General features: G+C 37.0%; 1 protein-coding gene across 1 annotated transcript; it reads right to left on the reverse strand.

Moving 5' to 3' along the window:
* Positions 1-17,309: 17,309 nt before the first annotated feature.
* On the reverse strand, positions 17,310-18,444 carry LOC129738286 (leucine-rich repeat-containing protein 15-like). The gene is made up of 2 exons (XM_055729470.1): positions 18,401-18,444; positions 17,310-18,336 (listed from the first exon to the last, which is right to left on the reverse strand). Exons 1-2 carry the CDS (start codon positions 18,442-18,444, stop codon positions 17,310-17,312), a joined length of 1,071 nt encoding a protein of 356 aa, XP_055585445.1.
* Positions 18,445-18,972: the final 528 nt, after the last annotated feature.

Below are 18,972 nucleotides of genomic sequence, written 5' to 3' on the forward strand. Positions count from 1 at the left end.
AATGCGTTCATTGTTGCGCAGTAACTTTTACCTATAAATAGAACGGCACTTGTGCAAATCGGGTCATGCTAGCCACCGTCAACGCCCAAGCTCACGTCAATTGGCATCAAAGTTCTGCTACATGTCAAGGATGAATTTGACCGGGTCATAAAGATTCTGAAGGATTCCCAAACGGAGTTCTTCACCCATGACATTCCCGGCGAAAAACCGTTCAAGGTGGTCATCAGGGGTCTTCCAAACATCGAAACCGAGGTGATTGCGGCTGAAATCAAGAATCGCTACATGCTGGTTCCCATCGGAATCTTTCGTATAATACGGAAGAATGAAAGCTCCCGAAAACATGCGGATTGTCTCTTTCTGGTACATTTTCAGAAAGGGACAGTTATGCTGAACGCTCTACAAGCTGTCCGATCGCTTTTTTCGATCATCGTCCGGTGGGAACCGTACCGTGGTGGGCATCGTGATGTCACCTAGTGCCAGCGGTGCTTAAGTTTTGGTCATGGTACCCGAAACTGTTTCATCGCACCTAGATGCAGTATCTGTGCCCTAAAACACTCAACATCCACCTGCCCTGTGGCGGAAGCAGCTGAATTCAAGTGTGTTAACTGGGGAGGGGCTCATCAGGGTTCGGACCGCCAATGCCCAAAACGCGAGGAATACAAACAGATCCGAAAGAATGCATCAACCAATCACCAGCCAGGCCGAAACAGGATTCGAGCTCCCTATCTGCCCAACCTCCCGTTGGTTCATCATCATCTCCCCCCTGGATTCCAATGGCAAGCAGCTCCATCAAACAACCAATCCGATCTGTTCTCTGCGGACGAACTGAAGGAAATCTTCGTCAACATGACTGGTGCCCTACGTAATTGTCGAAGCAAACCCGAGCAAATCCAAGTGCTCGGAAAATTTATCATCCAATATGGCGTCTAAACCACTAACCATCTATCTTTACTTGGAACGCTCGCTCTATTGGAGCGAAAACCATCGAGCTTGCCGATTTTTTTCGTAAGCATAACATCGATGTGGGCCTCTTGACAGAACCCCCCAAGTCAGGCGACAGCTTCTGGTTGCCAGAACACAACATCATCCGACTTTATCGCACCAGCTCCAGGGGGGGAGGGGGGGGGGGTAGCGATCATCGTAAGAAAGGGTATCCGGTACCTTATCCTGCCACACTTCCGCTCTACTGTGATAGAGTCCCTCGGTATAGAACTACAGTCATCATCCGGTATTATTCCAGTCATCGTTGTGTACTGCCCCCGTCAGTGTACAGCCAGCAACGACTTAGCAGCCCAATTCAAGCGAGACTAGACGGCCATCACTCCCAACAGCTCCCATTTCGTCGTGGGTGGCGATCTGAACGCTCGTTACGAAGCATGGCGCAACTACCAGCAAAACCAAAACGGGCGACTGCTGTTCGACCACTCCCAGCACGGACTGTACACGGTGCAGTTCCCAGCCGAGCCCACATTCATCTCTCCGGCGGGAAATCCTTCCACGCTGGACTTCTTCCTAACGAACATCAGCGTTACCAAGCCGGTAGTGTACAACGACCTAAGTTCCGATCACCAACCGGTGGTGGCTGAAGTCGATGTCGACATGGCTCCAACCCCAAGATACCATCGAAAGGACTACCACCAAGTGAACTGAGAGCATTTTGGTCGTGTGGTGGACGACATCAGCGAAAACCCGCCACAGCCACTCATCTCTACAGAGGACATAGACGAAGCCATCCGAGGGTTCCATTGCAGTGCCGAAACGAGGTGTGTTCGAAAAGTTCCAGTGAGGGGTAAGTTTATCACCATAGATTCCCATACCCAGATAATGATTCGTTTGAGAAACATCCGAAGACGCCAGTTTCAAACAACCAAAGATCTTGAGATAAAGCATGAAGTAGTTAATTTGAACAAAGAGACAGCGTCTAGGATGATCTCCTTCCGGAATGAAAACTTTGAAAAAATAATTCAAAATCTAGATGTACGCTCTAGACCTTTCTGGAAAGTAGCAAAAGTGCTGAAAACACATCCAAAACCAGTCCTACCCTTGAATATGAACAACAAACTTCTTATTACCCCTAAGGAAAAAGCAGACGCGATTGGTAACCATATCGTCTCTTCCCTTCTACTTGGTTCGAATATTCAGAGTCCCCTTGAAACTCAAGTCGTCCATTGCGTTCACCAACTAGATACCTCCCCTTGTATCATTTCGGACTCAGATAGGTTTTTTTCCGACCAAATACGTTCAGCGCTGAAAAACACCAAGAACATGAAGGCTCCCGGCTTCGATGAACTCTTCAACCTTGTCCTAAAGAAGCTCAACATCAAAGCTCATTCGTTACTAAGCACCATCTTCAACCGATGTTTGGAGCTTCACTATTTCCTAGCACCTGGAAAATTGCCTAAATTATTCCCATCCAAAAACCCGGGAAAGATCTTATATCACCGTCGAGCTACCGTCCTATTAGCCTTCTTTCAGCACTGAGCAAGCTATTTGAAAAACTCATTCTTAACCGACTTCTCAACTTCGTTGTCGAAAATAACATGATCCTGTCTGAACAGTTTGGGTTCAGGAAAGGCAACTCAACCACTCACCAACTGATTCGGGTGATGAATAACATCAAAAACAACAAAGCTGTATCCAAAACTACTGCAATGACCTTGTTAGACATTGAAAAGGCCTTCGATAATGTCTGGCATGACAGACTCATTTACAAGCTCTGTACCTTTGATTATCCACCACACCTCATCAAGATCATCCGTAACTACCTCCAACAAAGATCATTCAGAGTTTCCCTAAGCGATTGCTTTTCGGACACGTTCACCATCCCAGCAGGAGTTCCCCAAGGTAGCTTGCTAGGCCCAATTCTATACAATATCTACACTGGATTGGCCCAAATTTGTATGGGATGATTTTTACAACATTTTTTTCAATGCGGCATCCCCTAGATTGGTGAATTTAGGTGATAAGATTACTTTCTGAAGGTTTCGGGTCATTTGGCAGAAGCACGAGCTGGCGCAAAGGACTTGAAATTTGTATGGAGATTTTCGGTAAAATGTATGAAAAATCGACATACTTTCACTCTTTGTGTTCTAAAATATGTTTCCAGTATGCTAGAAAGCTCAGAATTTCAGGAATTGTAGGTCAAACAATGACAAACAAGTTTGTGGAGGATTGTGACGCGATACGAGTTGACTGTGATGAGTTATTTGCAATTGAATGTGTGATATCTTTCGCCTTTATCGATATATCGTGAACGGTGTATTGGTGGATTATTAGTACTAACTTGATCGCATTGTCACACAATGAGAATGACAGATAGAAAGTCTGTGTCTTCCGCAAAGTTGAAGCTTATTTTATTACAAATATCTTTGCAAAAAGTTGAAAGAAAGGTTTAAACTATTTGTTATTTTCATTGTGTGACGATGCGATCAAGTTAGTGCGATTATTAGCCCATACACCGTTCACAATATATCGATGAAATGCGAAAAAATCACACATTCAATTGCGGAGAACTCATCACAGTCAACTCGTATCGCGTCACAGTCTTTTACAAACTTGTTTGTTATTGTTTGAACTATAATTCCTGAAATTCTGAGCTTTCTAGCATACTAGAAACATATTTTAGAACACAAAGAGTGAAAGTATGTCGATTCTTCATACATTTTTAAAAAATCTCCATACAAACTTCAAGTTCTTTGCGCCAGCTCGTGCTTCTGCCAAATGACCTGAAACCTTCAGAAAGTCATTTTTTAACCTAAAGGCACCAACCTAGGGGATGCCGCGTGGAATATAAGATTTTTTTTTGTTATGGGCCAGTCTAATCTACACATCCGCGTCCCCCTTCTAGGCGACGACGGTGTGCTCTTCCTGTTTGCAGATAATACAGCAATAACCGTCAAGGGTAGAAAGCCTCTTGAGGGATGAATGACTCCATAGATGTTTAAATCCCAATGATCAAATAAATTTAAAAAAAAGTAGAAAGCCTCGTAAAGTAACAAATAAACTCCAAGGATGCCTAAACACCTTCGTCGAATATATATACAAAAACGTGCAAAATTAAAATCAACGCTGCTAAAACCCAATCAATAATGTTCCTTCACCGGCAATCACCTAAATAAAAACCCCCGCCTTCTTGCACGGTGGTTATGAATGACATAAGGGTCGAGTGGTCCATCGAAGTAACATAACTTGGGGTCCTGTTCGATGAGAAGATCTTATATCCGCTCGCAAATAGAAAAGGTTCTAGTCAAATGCTTAATTCTGATCCGGTTCCTGTACCCACTTATTTGTCGGAAATCAAAGCTATCACTAACGAACGAACTGGCGATCTACAAGCAAATATTCGCACCAGGAATATTCTACGCATCTGAGGTATGGGAACTATGTGCTCAATCCCACAAGAACGAAATTCAAATAGCTCAAAATAGGATCCTGAGAATGATCCTAAATTCCCCACGCCACACCAGAATCTCCACCTTGCACGAAGTAGCAGACATTCAGATCAGCGAATTTCCGATACAAAAACTAAATTCATACAAAAATGTAACACTTTTGACCATACACTTATTCAAAATCTGAATATAGTAAGATAACATGTAACTAGTAGATTTAAATTGTAAATAGCAGTCATAGGTTTTGTGTATAGTAGCAATAAATAGTCTTTTTGAAAAATATCCTAACAAACAGTTCCTCAACATTGGACAAAACAATTTGAAACATTATAGAACTATCTGATGTAAGAACACCTCACATACACTATCAACTAAAGCTGAAAAGAGCAAGATATATGTAAATAACTAGCTGACCCGGTAAACTTCGTTTTACCTTCTAAAGTATGAATCGTAATAAATGTTTAATTGCATCTACACGTCCTTAACTGCACCGTGCTCGCGAATAGATTCTTATGGAAATCGTAACAAATAAATTTGAATTTGTATTGGGACCACCTTCCATAAAAAGTGAGATCCTTGAAACTATTATACAAACCATCTCTGGCCCGGAAAATCCTCAGATACCAAATTTCACTTCATTACGACCGACCATTCCTACGTGATGGTGTTACAAAGAAAACGCCTCCATTTTTATATATAAATAATTAACGAAGCACTGAATAAAGATAAATTAAAAGTAAAAAAAAAATCAAAGCAAATCGGGTCGTTCTTAATACGAATTTTGGAAAGCAACATCACTCCAAAAAAAAACGGGAGAAGGCGACCACGAGAAGACGGCCAACGAGACCAGGAAATCCCTCAGATTACGACAACTTCTTACTCTTCTTCTCTCTTGATTAGAAATATTTAGCTCTGAATTCATTTATTGGGAACGAATTTCGCAGTATATATTAATGGTACAAACTGCTATCACGAGTCAGACTCGTGGTTGTCTTCTTCACATTTGGATAACATTTGTTATTTTGAAAATAATCATAATTTGTCTTTTATATGAAATAAAACTCATAAGAATTGAAGAAGATAAAATTATCTTCCAATATTCCGATGTCCTGTCCCTGTGTACTGAACCAGTAGCTGTCTTTTCTATCAATTTTTTCAAAACTTATTACTGGAATCAAAATACTTTCTTTTGAATCCTACTCGTTCTTGCAGCGTTTGTTACACAAACCTTCCTAGCGTATTATATTCGAGAATTAACAAAACCCTTGAACTTAAGTTTTGGAAGCCAAATAAAAAAATTCTAAAAAATTTTCAGGAAACGATTAGGTACTAATCTTTAACAGTATTTTCTTATGGCAAAAACTTTTAGACCACGAGTCAGACTCGTAGATGAGAGATTCCCGACAAAAGATCACTGCAAACGTAAATCTTGAACCATTCCACGCCAAAAAGGAGGCTGTTTGCTTAATTTCTTCCGCCGCTTGGGGTGGTTCTTTCGTGAATGAAAGTTGTTGAAAAACTTGGCCCAAATCGCACCTCCGGGAAAAACGTTAAACCCATTGCTTCCACCACATTTTCGTTCGTTCGTTACAACAGCGGTAATAATTAGGATGAAAATCTTGAGCCACCCGAAACCAAACGGGGAAAAAAAAAGAACATTCTCAAAAATGTGAGTGTATTTTCATGTGCGAAACGAAACTCGTTACCCACCTTCCTTACTTATTCTCATCTGGTAGGTATCTTGCACGAAAACAGACGGCTTGATGAAGTTCTGCTCGGTTCATTATGCTCGTAAAACGCGACGTAAAGACGGAAAGAGGGAGCCAGAGTTTTTTTTTTTTCAAAACAAAAAAGGATGAGCACATGTAAAGTTTTCGTTTCTGCTGTTATCCGCGAGCAAAATCCCGCCGGAGGAGTGTTGGGAAAGTTGAACGATGATGCTGGTTGTTTTCCCGTCTTCCGTCCTTTTCCTCAGTCAAAGAAATTTTACAAGACGTTTTGCTTTCATGTTTTTTTTTCTCTGAAGGTTTCCTTCGCCTGTTGTCGACTTTTGGTACCCCGAAGGCGTTTTTTGCCCGACCCATTCTTACAAATTTATTTTGTTTAACCTGTTTTTTGGTGCGGCCCCACCAGCTCATTCTTAAGATTGATTCAAGTCGCGGCGGCCTCTCGCCTTTTTTCCCAAATTAAATTGTTTGCCAAGTGTGAAAAAGGAAATTGACTGTTTTAGCTTTTGGTAAACGTTATAATAACTGCTGGTAGGGTGCGCAGTTGGAATATTCTGTGTGTTATTGGTTTAATCTTTCTATGGCGACCGTCAAAACCTGTTATACGGATTTTTCTGACAAAGAGGGTGACAATAAAGTTTCCGTACTCTTTTATTTATAAATACTTCAACAACCTAGAACTTTTTTTTATATTCAATCAAATCAAATCGACCAGAAAATAGTAACATTCTTTAGAGTCTTGGCAATCACTTGGCAATTGAACACATACAAGAATAGCTCAAAATACCATTTGTAGACTTCCATACATTTTTTACAGTGTTTTCTTCACAAACTCCAAGATTTTTACAATTGAGCCACTTCACTACCATCAATTGCTTAAGGAGGGTCAGCCAAAAAAAAGAAATCAAATTTCCTTTAAAATTTGTCTGGCTTTTTCAGTGAAAAAGATCAAACTTGTGTCCCTGGGTGGGCCCCTGTGCTGTGTAACTTCAAGAACAATACCGCTAATAGCCCAGCAATTGATCCTCCATTACATACTAAAGCCGTGCACAACGGAGCACTTTGGTCCAGATGGATTCACAGCTTCAGTAGGCTTGGAACTTGACGACATTCTGCAAAATCGATCATCGCTTTTGGAGCTTAGGGTCAAGAAAAGGTACTAGCCTGAAAAAATTACACTCACCTTAAGAAATATCCTATGTAATCCACATTGTAGAAAAATTCCAAGATAGGAGAATTACCATCTATTTCTTGAGAACTCAATGTATGAAGGTGTCAATTCGAATGTCTGGAACCTCTGTTATGAATCCTTAGCCTAAGTTAGCAGACTAGCATACGTTTTCTTGAAACACAAAACCGTCACCCAACGCAAAAGGGAAAAACCTCTCAAGGCACGTTATATCATTTGATAATTATCAAGATCGTTTTCGGTTTCGAGTTTTTCTATCCAACACAAGCACATACGGCAAGCTTCTTCTGGTGAGCGAATTCCTTCTGATGAGGAGCAGCAAAAAAGGAAGATTAAGATACAAGCTTGGAGGAGGGGGTCTGCTGTCGTCTGCTATTACAATTTACAACCGTCCCGAGACAAAATTTGAGATATGAGAAAGGGGGGGGGAGGTAGTACTCTTTTCTCAAGAAGTGGTCTTTATGATCAAGTGGTGGTCCTAGCATAGAAGCACTAGAGATAGCTTCTGGCAATATGGTGAGACAATTTCTTCATTGGATCTTCTTCAGACAATTTTGAAAATGTTGACAATTTTGAAAATTTTGACAATTTTGAAAATTTTGACAATTTTCACAAATTTGTCAATTTTGACAATTCTGACAAATTTGACAATTTTGACAATTTTGACGATTTTGACAATTTTGACAATTTTGACAATTTTGACAATTTTGACAATTTTGACAATTTTGACAATTTTGACAATTTTGACAATTTTGACAATTTTGAAAATTTTGAAAATTTTGTCAATTTTGTCATTTTGTCCATTTTGACAATTTTGACAATTTTGACAATTTTGACAATTTTGACAACTTTGACAATTTTGACAATTTTGACAATTTTGACAACTTTGACAATTTTGACAATTTTGACAATTTTGACAATTTTGACAATTTTGACAATTTTGACAATTTTGACAATTTTGACAATTTTGACAATTTTGACAATTTTGACAATTTTGACAATTTTGACAATTTTGACAATTTTGACAATTTTGACAATTTTGACAATTTTGATAATTTTGACAATTTTGACAATTTTGACAATTTTGACAATTTTGACAATTTTGACAATTTTGACAATTTTGACAATTTTGACAATTTTGACAATTTTGACAATTTTGACAATTTTGACAATTTTGACAATTTTGACAATCTTGACAATTTTGACAATTTTGACAATTTTGACAATTTTGACAATTTTGACAATTTTGACAATTTTGACAATTTTGACAATTTTGACAATTTTGACAATTTTGACAATTTTGACAATTTTGACAATTTTGACAATTTTGACAATTTTGACAATTTTGACAATTTTGACAATTTTGACAATTTTGACAATTTTGACAATTTTGACAATTTTGACAATTTTGACAATTTTGACAATTTTGACAATTTTGACAATTTTGACAATTTTGACAATTTTGACAATTTTGACAATTTTGACAATTTTGACAATTTTGAAAATTTTGACAATTTTGACAATTTTGACAATTTTGAAAATTTTGAAAATTTTGACAATTTTGACAATTTTGACAATTTTGACAATTTTGACAATTTTGACAATTTTGACAATTTTGACAATTTTGACAATTTTGACAATTTTGACAATTTTGACAATTTTGACAATTTTGACAATTTTGACAATTTTGACAATTTTGACAATTTTGACAATTTTGACAATTTTGACAATTTTGACAATTTTGACAATTTTGAAAATTTTGACAATTTTGACAATTTTGACAATTTTGACAATTTTGACAATTTTGACAATTTTGACAATTTGACAATTTTGACAATTTTGACAATTTTGACAATTTTGACAATTTTGACAATTTTGACAATTTTGACAATTTTGACAATTTTGACAATTTTGACAATTTTGACAATTTTGACAATTTTGACAATTTTGACAATTTTGACAATTTTAACAATTTTGGCAATTTTGACAATTTTGACAATTTTGACAATTTTGACAATTTTGACAATTTTGACAATTTTGACAATTTTGACAATTTTGACAGTTTTGACAATTTTGACAATTTTTACAATTTTTACAATTTTGACAATTTTGACAATTTTGACAATTTTGACAATTTTGACAATTTTGACAATTTTGACAATTTTGACAATTTTGACAATTTTGACAATTTTGACAATTTTGACAATTTTGACAATTTTGACAATTTTGACAATTTTGACAATTTTGACAATTTAGACAATTTTGACAATTTTGACAATTTTGACAACTTTGACAATTTTGACAATTTTGACAATTTTGACAATTTTGACAATTTTGACAATTTTGACAATTTTGACAATTTTGACAATTTTGACAAATTTGACAATTTTGACAATTTTGACCATTTTGACCATTTTGACAGTTTTTCATGTGTAATTTCAGTTTTTGGTTCCAGGATATGTTATTTTTGAACCGTTTTTGTTTCATTCATATGTTATTTTTGGCGATTTTTGCATTATTTTGTTCGATGTGTCAGCCAAATTTGTGTTTTTTTCTTTTGTTTTGAGTGTATTTATTTAATTTTTTATTTTTCGTCTTATTCTTGTTCAATCGTTAAATTTATTTTCTAACATTTTTAAATTATTTTCTGTAACATTTTTGTCATTTTTGAGTTATTTGTAATTTTTGCGTCTTTTCGCGTTATTTTCGTGTCATTTGAAAATCTTTTTTTTGACAGTTCATACCGTTCTGGTCATTTTTTGTCCCATACTAGCTGCCCCGGTGTGCTTTTCTACCTCTTGTACAATTTATAGGAAATTTTAATAAAGATTAATATTTTCAATTGCTAGCCTTTCATTTTACTATTTAAATTTTACAATTTTAATTTAAAGTTAATCTTTTGAAATAAAAGCTGCAACTTAAGTTTCGAATTGCAACACAAAGAAGAGAATTTCGGAATTATTTTTTGTTGTTCTCAAAACCTGATCTTAAATTTTTTCAAAGCATTATTTTGTATCAGAAATTAAGATCAGAATTTATTTATTCATCAACTGATCTGGTGTGCTCTGTTACACCTTCCTTGGAAAAAAATAGTTCGTTTAAATTGTGATAATTAAAATAAACTTCCTTTTGAATTAAATTTCAACAAAATTCAATAGCGAACTACTTTCCATGGCATCTGTGTATCTAAATTGTCTTGAAACTCAACGTTACTTCAAGGTACGTAGGTTGATGGATCAACCCTTTAGAAAATAAATAAAGGGATCTAATCAAAAAATCGCTCTTATTTGAAGCGAAAGGAGTATTCAAAAAATGTGCCAAACTCTATGAAAATACTTAAAACATTGACACACATTCATTTTTAAATATAGGTTTTTTTTTATGCGGTATTTTTTTACACAGTTTTTGCGAATTAACACGGTTTTGAGAGAAGATATCCTTTTTCGATTTTATTTTTATACTAAGTCCTTTTCCGACTTCAAGTTGAAATTGGAGCTAAACTAATTTCTTGCGTTACTAACACTAGTAGCTTGTCTCAGGTCTAAAGTCTCATGTCTCAGGACTCTGGACTCAGGTATCAGGTCCCAAGTAACAATTTAAGCTTTATTATGGTCAGCAAAATTTCGTTTGGACTATAGGATTAATCTTCATAAAAAACTAAAGCGCATTCTATAACATCACCTGGACTCTAATAAAGCCAAAATTAGGCTATTTGGGCCTACCCTAGAAACGTCATCAAGACATAACATTGTTGGTCATCAATGTTGGTCATCAAAGCTTTTAAAAAGCTATTTTTAAACATGTTAAAAATTTTTGTTTTTTTTTCGATTCTGTGAGTTCTCGGAGTTTTTTTTTATTTTCCAGCAACTATGATGGTTGATGAATTATGATGATGATCAAAATGCTGTTAATCAATAAAAATTGCATGAAACTACCACAATATGGGTATTGGGTAAAAGGACCAAACGAGTAGAAGTCGAAATTTACTATCCAACGCCATCTTGAAATCCAATATGGCAACTTCCCCTGAACTAAAAAATTATTTAAATCACTGAAAACCGCATGAAATCACCACATTATGGGTATTGAGTGAAACGACTCAACTAGAAGAAGTCGAATTTCGCTATCTGACGCCATCATCAATCCAAGATGGTGGCTTTCGCTATTCTTTTCAAAGCTGTAAATAACTGAAAATCTCATGATACATCCACAATACTAGGTATTGGGTGAAAGGGCTATACAAATAAAAGTCGAAAATCGTTGTCCGACGCCATCATGAATGGGTATTACTTTAAAGCGGCTAACGAGTAGAAGTCGAATTTAACTATCTGACGCCATCTCAAATGCGAAGATTGCGGTTTCCGCTAAACTTTAAAATGCTGTAGATGACTTTAAATCTCCACAATATTGTTATTGGGTAAAGGGGTGGAACCAAGAGAAGACAAATTTCGCTACCAAACTTCATCTTGAAATGCAATATGGCGGCTTCCGCTTAGCTGTTAAATACTGTTAATCGCTAAAAATTTCATGAAACGCCCACAATATTTTTTTGGGTTCAAGGGCAAAACCAGTAGAAGTTGAATTCCTCTTTTTTACTTTCTCTTGAAATTTAAGATCGCGGCTTCCACGGAACTGTAAATGACTAAAAATCGCTCGAAAGCTTTACAATAATGGTATTGAGTGAAAGGGCTAAACAAGAAGAACCAGACCCTGTTTGTTTTAGGCAACACGCCCGAATTTTTTGTGTTGCCAAAATCGAACGATTTTTTTATTTACTTTTTTTTCACTTAATACTACATTAAAACTACTATTTTTAGACAATTTAGATAATTTTAAATTACTTTTATTATTTTTTCATTATGTTTCTAATGCATTTAGAACTTTTCTTGTTTTGTTTATAGTTTTTGATTTTTTTGCCATTTATATCATTCTATTATTCCTATCATGCTATTACGTCTAAATTGTATTGGTCTTATTCTAGCGAAAACTATAAGGTTATGTTGTTTCTGTTAACCGTTTGATTTAGGCACATGTGCCAAATTCAATGTTGCCAAAATCGAATGTTGCCAAAAACGAACGGGGTGTGTATTGTGGTGGTTTTTGGGGGATTTTCAGTCACTTACAGATTTTCAGAGAAACGCGAAAAGAGATATTTGACTTCTATCATTTAGCCTTAGCACCCAATACAATATATATGGGAGTTTCATGCTATTTTCATTCATTTACAGTATTTTTAAGTTCAGCTGAAGCCACCATCCTGGATTTCAAGATAGCGTCAGAATGAAAAAAATAAACTTTTTATAGCTTATCCCAATTGACAAATACCCATATTTTGGAGGTTTCATGCGATATTCAATGATTTAGAGCATTTTTAAAGTTTATCGAAAGCTGCCATCTTGGATTTCAAGATGGCGTAAGATAGCAATATTCGACTTCTATTCGTTAAGCTCTTTCACCCAATACCAATTTGGGTTTCATGTCATTTTAAGTCATTTACTACATTTTAAAATTTAGCAGAAGCCGCCATCTTGGATTTCAAGATGGCGTCAGATAGCGAAATTCAACTTCAACCGGTTGATCTCTTTCAATTTATACCCCTATAATATGGGATTTATGCGATTTTCAGTCATTTACAGTATTTTCAAGTTGAGTGGTAGCCGCCATCTTGGATTTAAGATGGCGACGGGCAACGAAATTTGACTTCTACTCGTTAATCACTTTCACTTAATAACCGGATCTGGGACATAGAACAGCTACCGGAGGAGTGGAAGGAGGGGGTAATATGCCCCATCTACAAGAAGGGCGACAAATTGGACTGTGAGAACTACCGAGCGACCACTGTCCTCAATGCCGCCAACAAAGTGTTGTCCCGAATCCTACTCCGCCGCCTAACGCCACAAGTAAACAGATTCGTGGGAAGTCATCAGGCCGGCTTCATGGAGGGACGGTCGACGACGGACCAAATCTTCACATTACGGCAAATCCTCCAAAAATGCCGTGAACACCAAGTCCCTACGCACCATCTATTCATCGACTTCAAAGCCGCATACGACACGATCGACCGTAACGAGCTATGGAAAATCATGGACGAGAACGGCTTTTCCGGGAAGCTGATCAGACTGATCAAGGCGACGATGGATGGAACGCAGTGCTGTGTGCGGATTTCGGGTGAATTGTCGAGTTCATTCGAATCGCGCAGGGGGCTTCGACAAGGTGATGGTCTATCCTGCATGATGTTCAACGTGGCGCTAGAAGGTGTTATTCGACGAGCGGTGGGCGAAATGCGGGGCACGATTTTCAACAGATCCAGTCAACTTATCTGCTTTGCCGATGACATTGATATAGTCGGCAGATCATCTGCGGCGGTGGAGGAGATCTACCGCAAACTGAAACGCGAAGCAGGAAGGATTGGGTTGATGATTAATACGTCCAAGACGAAGTACATGCTGGCCTGCGGATCCGAGATCTACCGAACCCGCTTGTCCAGTAATAACAAGGTCATGATCGACGGCGACGAGTTGGAGATAGTCGAAGACTTTGTCTATCTCGGCTCACTGTTGACCGCAGACAATGACACCAGCCGTGAGATCCGAAGGCGAATTATCAGCGGAAGTCGTGCCTACTATGGACTCCACAAGCAACTGCGGTCGAGAAGACTTAGGGCAGAAACACAGTGCACGCGAGCGAGCGAGCGAGCGATTTTTGAATGAACCTGAAATGAATTTCGCGCGAACATTTTTCAGGATCGTTCACAGAGCACGCGACGAACGGGATGCGATTTACACTGAGAAAAAACTTTATGGATAGGAAAGAAAATAATATTTATGTAAATCAATTTATAGGGAATTGAAAGAATAATTTTTAAGAGGTTATTTTTGTTTAAATCATTATGAAATAATTCGTATGTGACATTCAATTAAAATGTTTAACAGCGTCATAAAACCATTCAATTATTTTTATTGCCGAATCCATGCACAAACCGGAGTTTTCATCGCTATCAGCGCCGGCGACTTTCACTGACGTCAAATCATGTTGACCCGACAAATCCACGTCACGTGACTCGCAGAATAAGCACCAAAGATTTTATTTCAATAGCACTTTAATGTAAGATAAATTTGTTCTAGAGTCATATTTATTATTAATCCTTGCTCATGTTACAGATTGAACAAGTAAAATTTACCTTTTTCTGGATATAAATGTTCTGTGCTCAGCAGTTGAGTGTTTTCTTTGGTTACAGATGTTAGGATGCTATAATTTTTTCTAGGAGTTTTCATTGTGAGTCCAAGCAACTGATTTTGATCTGGCAGCTGCGTTTCTTTTCCAGTCGACATATTTTGAACTGTATAATCATGATTATAGTAATTTAGGATGAAGGGAAATGATAAATAACCATTTTTGCAGCTAGTACTTTATATATTTTTCAGCTAATCTACTCTTGTTTTAAATATTTAAAACAATATCCATAAATCAATTTCTCTAGGAGAAGTTATTTCATTTGTTCTTAAAGAAAAGGAGTATTTGTTTTTAGAAGAAAATTATTTTTTATTTTGGCATCAAAACTTCACGTTCCTAAATTATTCGAGCAATTAAAAATGAAATGAAAAAAATTGGATCGTGCGAGACCTGAAGACCACGCAATTTGTCACCGGAATCTCCAAAGATCTCGAATAATTAGAGAAAAAACGCGCGCCGGTATATGGAATATGCATCTTATGCAGCTTGTCGAAAAAAGTAAACTCACAATGTTTGAATTTTCCCCCGAAGTAATGTGTTTTTAACAGCACAAAGAGCACAAATTCACCGTGCCGCAAAATAATACGAATTTCTCTTCAGAATTTGCTGGTCACCATTTCGTCCATATACTGGACAAACGACAGGTATATGCTGGAAAAACTTTGTCATAATTGAAATTGACCTCTGCTTCGAATTTATTTAAACAGTTAGTCGAGGAAAATCGTTTTTTTTTTATTATTTAAAAATAACGCGATATATTTTCAAATAAAACTGCCGAGAAATAATCTCAGTGCAGGTTCATATGAAGTTTGGGTGAACCAAAACAAAGTATTCACGCGACTGCTGCGACGGATAATTTTCCGAATGGTATTTCGCGCGATAGTACGAATCGCATCGCTTGCACTGTGAACGGTCTCACAGTTTTCAACGTGTTCAAATGAGGTGCGATTCTTCGCGCGAATCGCTCGCTCGCTCGCTCGCGTGCACTGTGTTTCTGCCCTTAGCCCTCGCACGAAGTGTAACCTGTATACGACGCTTATTAGACCGGTTGTTATCTACTTATTTCTCCTAGATATTCTAGTTTCTAGTGCTTTGAAAAAGTTAAATTCCTCAAATTGTAGAAAATTAAATTTAAAAAAAATATATTGCTTATTCTAGCATCACACAAGAACTTTTTTGAGATTTTGAAATTTGAGGTTCTAATTGATTTTACAACTTTGCTTCAAGACAGCATACCGGTTCGACTCAAAATATGCCTTTTTAAACAGAATTGGGTAACATTTATAAAATGAAAACTTCATTAACTCTATTCTCAGAAAGTAAAACGATTCGCGGTCTCCAGGAAAATTTATGATCATTGAATTAAAACTTTTAATTACGAAATCTTACTAATTTCCTACAGTTTTGCCATAAAAGTGATCAAATTTCTGAAGTATTATTTTACCTATATTAAAAAGTTGTCTAGAAAACAAGAGCTGATAAAAAAAACTAATCGCTGATTTAAAATCAGCAATTCCAAATTAGTCAAAATTAGCTGTTAAATTCTTTGCACCTCGAAAAATTGTGAATTGTGTTGCCTTTTGTTATCTTTGATCTGTCAGTTTTGGATCACTGATTTCACAATCTTGTATTATTTTCAAGCTATTTTAAGTCATTATTTTGTCGTACTAGTGTTATTTTTTTATTCTTCTTATTGCCATTTTCGTGTCATTTTTGTAATCTTTATTTGTCATTTCTGAGTCATTTTTTTTTTAATTTTTCCATTTTTTGTTAAATTTGGTATCCTTTTCAAATTTTTTGTTTGTTTTTTTTTTTTCTGAGTGGAATTTTCCAATAAATTTGGTTAATTTTTCGTTGGAAACTTTTCCTGTTAAAAAAAAATCCAATAAAAAAATATGGACGTGCTTTTTCGGAAACACAATGCCTGTTCCATATTCAATGCTTTTAAATCGTCCTGAGGATTCCAGATCGCCCACTTGTTCCGATTCCCTTAAAAATCCCAGAGGGCAAACGAACCAGAAAGAGTTGCAAAAGTTTAATCGAGGTTAGCGACCTTGGGCCATCCCCAGCTGAACTTTATCGGCTCCCCGGCATCAGCATCATCATGATGAGCAGCAGCAGCATAGAAAAAGCGTAGCATAACTAACCATCAATGATGGCGGCCAGCAGCTCATCGTTTTCCACTTGAGCAGTTCTCGATGTGACGATGAAGCGATAGGAAATCTCAGCTCGATTTCGTTGAGGGTTTTGGATGAGCGGTTTCGGGACAAAATTGGAAGCACATTTTTATTGCATCTCTTGATTTGTCTCCGTCGGGTCATTCCTCTGTCTTTTGTTTTAATTTGCTATTCTGGGATGGAATCTCACTGATATTAAAAAAAGGAATCTGAAAATCGTAGAGTATACATTTAAAATTAAAATTTTAAGTTAAAGAAGGAGCAAACTGAGAGCAAAGCTCGCGGCAGAAAAAAAAACAGCTGACGAAGCAATCATCATTCATACCAACCGAAGAAATTGCTTCAAGCAACTGCTCAAATTCTTGATTGGCTTAGCATACGCAATTGCCAGGTTCTTATTCATACGTATAACCTGGATATATGTGGCTGTGTCTTTGTTTAATATATGGCGACCGTCAAAAATTTTTGACGATTGTCTGTTAATTATTTTATTGCAATATTTGAAAGCAAATTACAGTGCCTGAAAAAATCGTTACTAAAAAAAAATTAACGCTTGTCAAAAATTCAACGGATTTCACTGGAACGCCAGATCTTACATAGATACTTCACACTGAACCCCAAAGACCATTTCCTTTTCCTCGTCAGAAAGCGTAGATTCACAAACCTCTTGTTTCGAAACCACTAAAAGAAGGTGCGGGATCCTAGTTTTCATCGGAACAAGGATCTCGAAGCTGGCGATGCGATTGTTTTGAAGATCGATCAGATTGAGCTTGGGCATTTGAAGGTTTTCCAGACAAGTCAGTTCCTCCAGCATATTGTTGGCAATGATGAGCTCGCCCAGCTCGGGCAGTGAGATAGGTTCTGTCAGCAAAAATTGCCGGATTTCGTTGTCGGTCAGATTAAGCGACGTTAGATTGTTAAAATCCGCATAGGGTTCCAGCTGATGTTGGCTAAAATTGTTGCCTTGAATGATGAGTAACTTTAGCTGACGAAACTCGGCAATATTATCCGGAACATCCAACAGCTGATTGTCGATCAGTTCCAGGACTCTCAAATTGGGAAAAATCCAACACGACATATTCAGACCTTGCAACGATACGGATTCAACCCTGAAAGTATCCAGTAGTGGTAGGTTTACTTCACTCAAACTGACATCGTCGGTCCTTTCTAAATTTTTTAATTCCAATGAATGAATATTAAGTTGATCAAGCTGGCTTAAGCCGTTCAAAGTGAAGTTCATCGACTCTATCGTAAGGCGTTTGACGTTTTTTAGTCGATTGAAACTCACCGGACGTGTAATTTTGCTATTGATCAAACGAAAGTTGACAAGTTTTTCAAAACGGACCTCCAACTCAGTGAGGTCGCTATTGATGATAGCTAAGTTAACGAGATTGTGACACCCCGAAAAAAAAGCATCGCGAAATGTAGTATCGAGAATTGTCAAATCGCTTAGCTCAAAGTTTCCGTATTTATGCATCAAAACGACATCAACGTCGCTTCGTCGAACGACCAACGACTTCATCCGATGATCCCATAACCAGAGGGACCGTGTAACGTTTTCGTAAATGTGATCAGTTTGTTGCACCGTCGATTGGCGGTTTTCGTCGGCATTTACTGTTCTGTAATTCAAAAAGTCTAAATCATTGAACTGAACTTCACCACTGAACTTTTCCCAATACTTACAGTAAATTTGCTACGAAAAGCACCAACATCGGAGTGAACCTCATCCTTGTCGAGCTGGCCAGAGCCAAGTGGTGAAATTTCGCCACACTCCAGTGCAAGTCAATTGAATTGTACTGAGGAATCAAATTAACGGTGAAAAAAAAAAACAAACGAATTGAATCGCAAAATAGCCATGACACTATTTTGCATTAAGTCGTCTGGATTGCAAAAATTATCGGATACCTGGCTTTGATTATGGTTTAACGAGAGAAATAAAAACGCCAAAACCAGTCGGTAATGGTGAATGACGTTAATGATCCCTATCATACTTGTTCGGTATGTCAAATAATATTCAAACTGACATTCCCTTTTGTCTCTGAAAAAGAGTTCTTCTTTCATATTGCTCGCGTTTTCACAATTGTCTGGAAGCGTAGAAAAGCGAATATCAAAGTCTTTTGACGTGTTTATATTATTCACGGCATTTTGAGGTTTTTTTTTTTATCTTGTAAGAATGGACAATATTGATAATTTTATGCTAAAGTCGCTTTCAAAGCCGGATCAAAAATATTTGTTGCGAGAATTTTTTTTTTTAA

The sequence above is a fragment of the Uranotaenia lowii genome, chromosome 1 (assembly GCF_029784155.1).
Source record: "Uranotaenia lowii strain MFRU-FL chromosome 1, ASM2978415v1, whole genome shotgun sequence".
In the NCBI taxonomy this organism is placed as follows: domain Eukaryota; kingdom Metazoa; phylum Arthropoda; class Insecta; order Diptera; family Culicidae; genus Uranotaenia; species Uranotaenia lowii.

What these genes read in the sequence shown, in the direction of transcription:
- LOC129738286 (XM_055729470.1), bottom strand. Translation starts at nt 18,444, where the DNA reads ATGAGGTTCACTCCGATGTTGGTGCTTTTCGTAGCAAATTTACT. An exon ending in CTTTTCGTAGCAAATTTACT is followed by an intron (nt 18,337 to 18,400) that starts GTAAGTATTGGG and finishes TTTGAATTACAG; the next exon opens with AACAGTAAATGCCGACGAAA.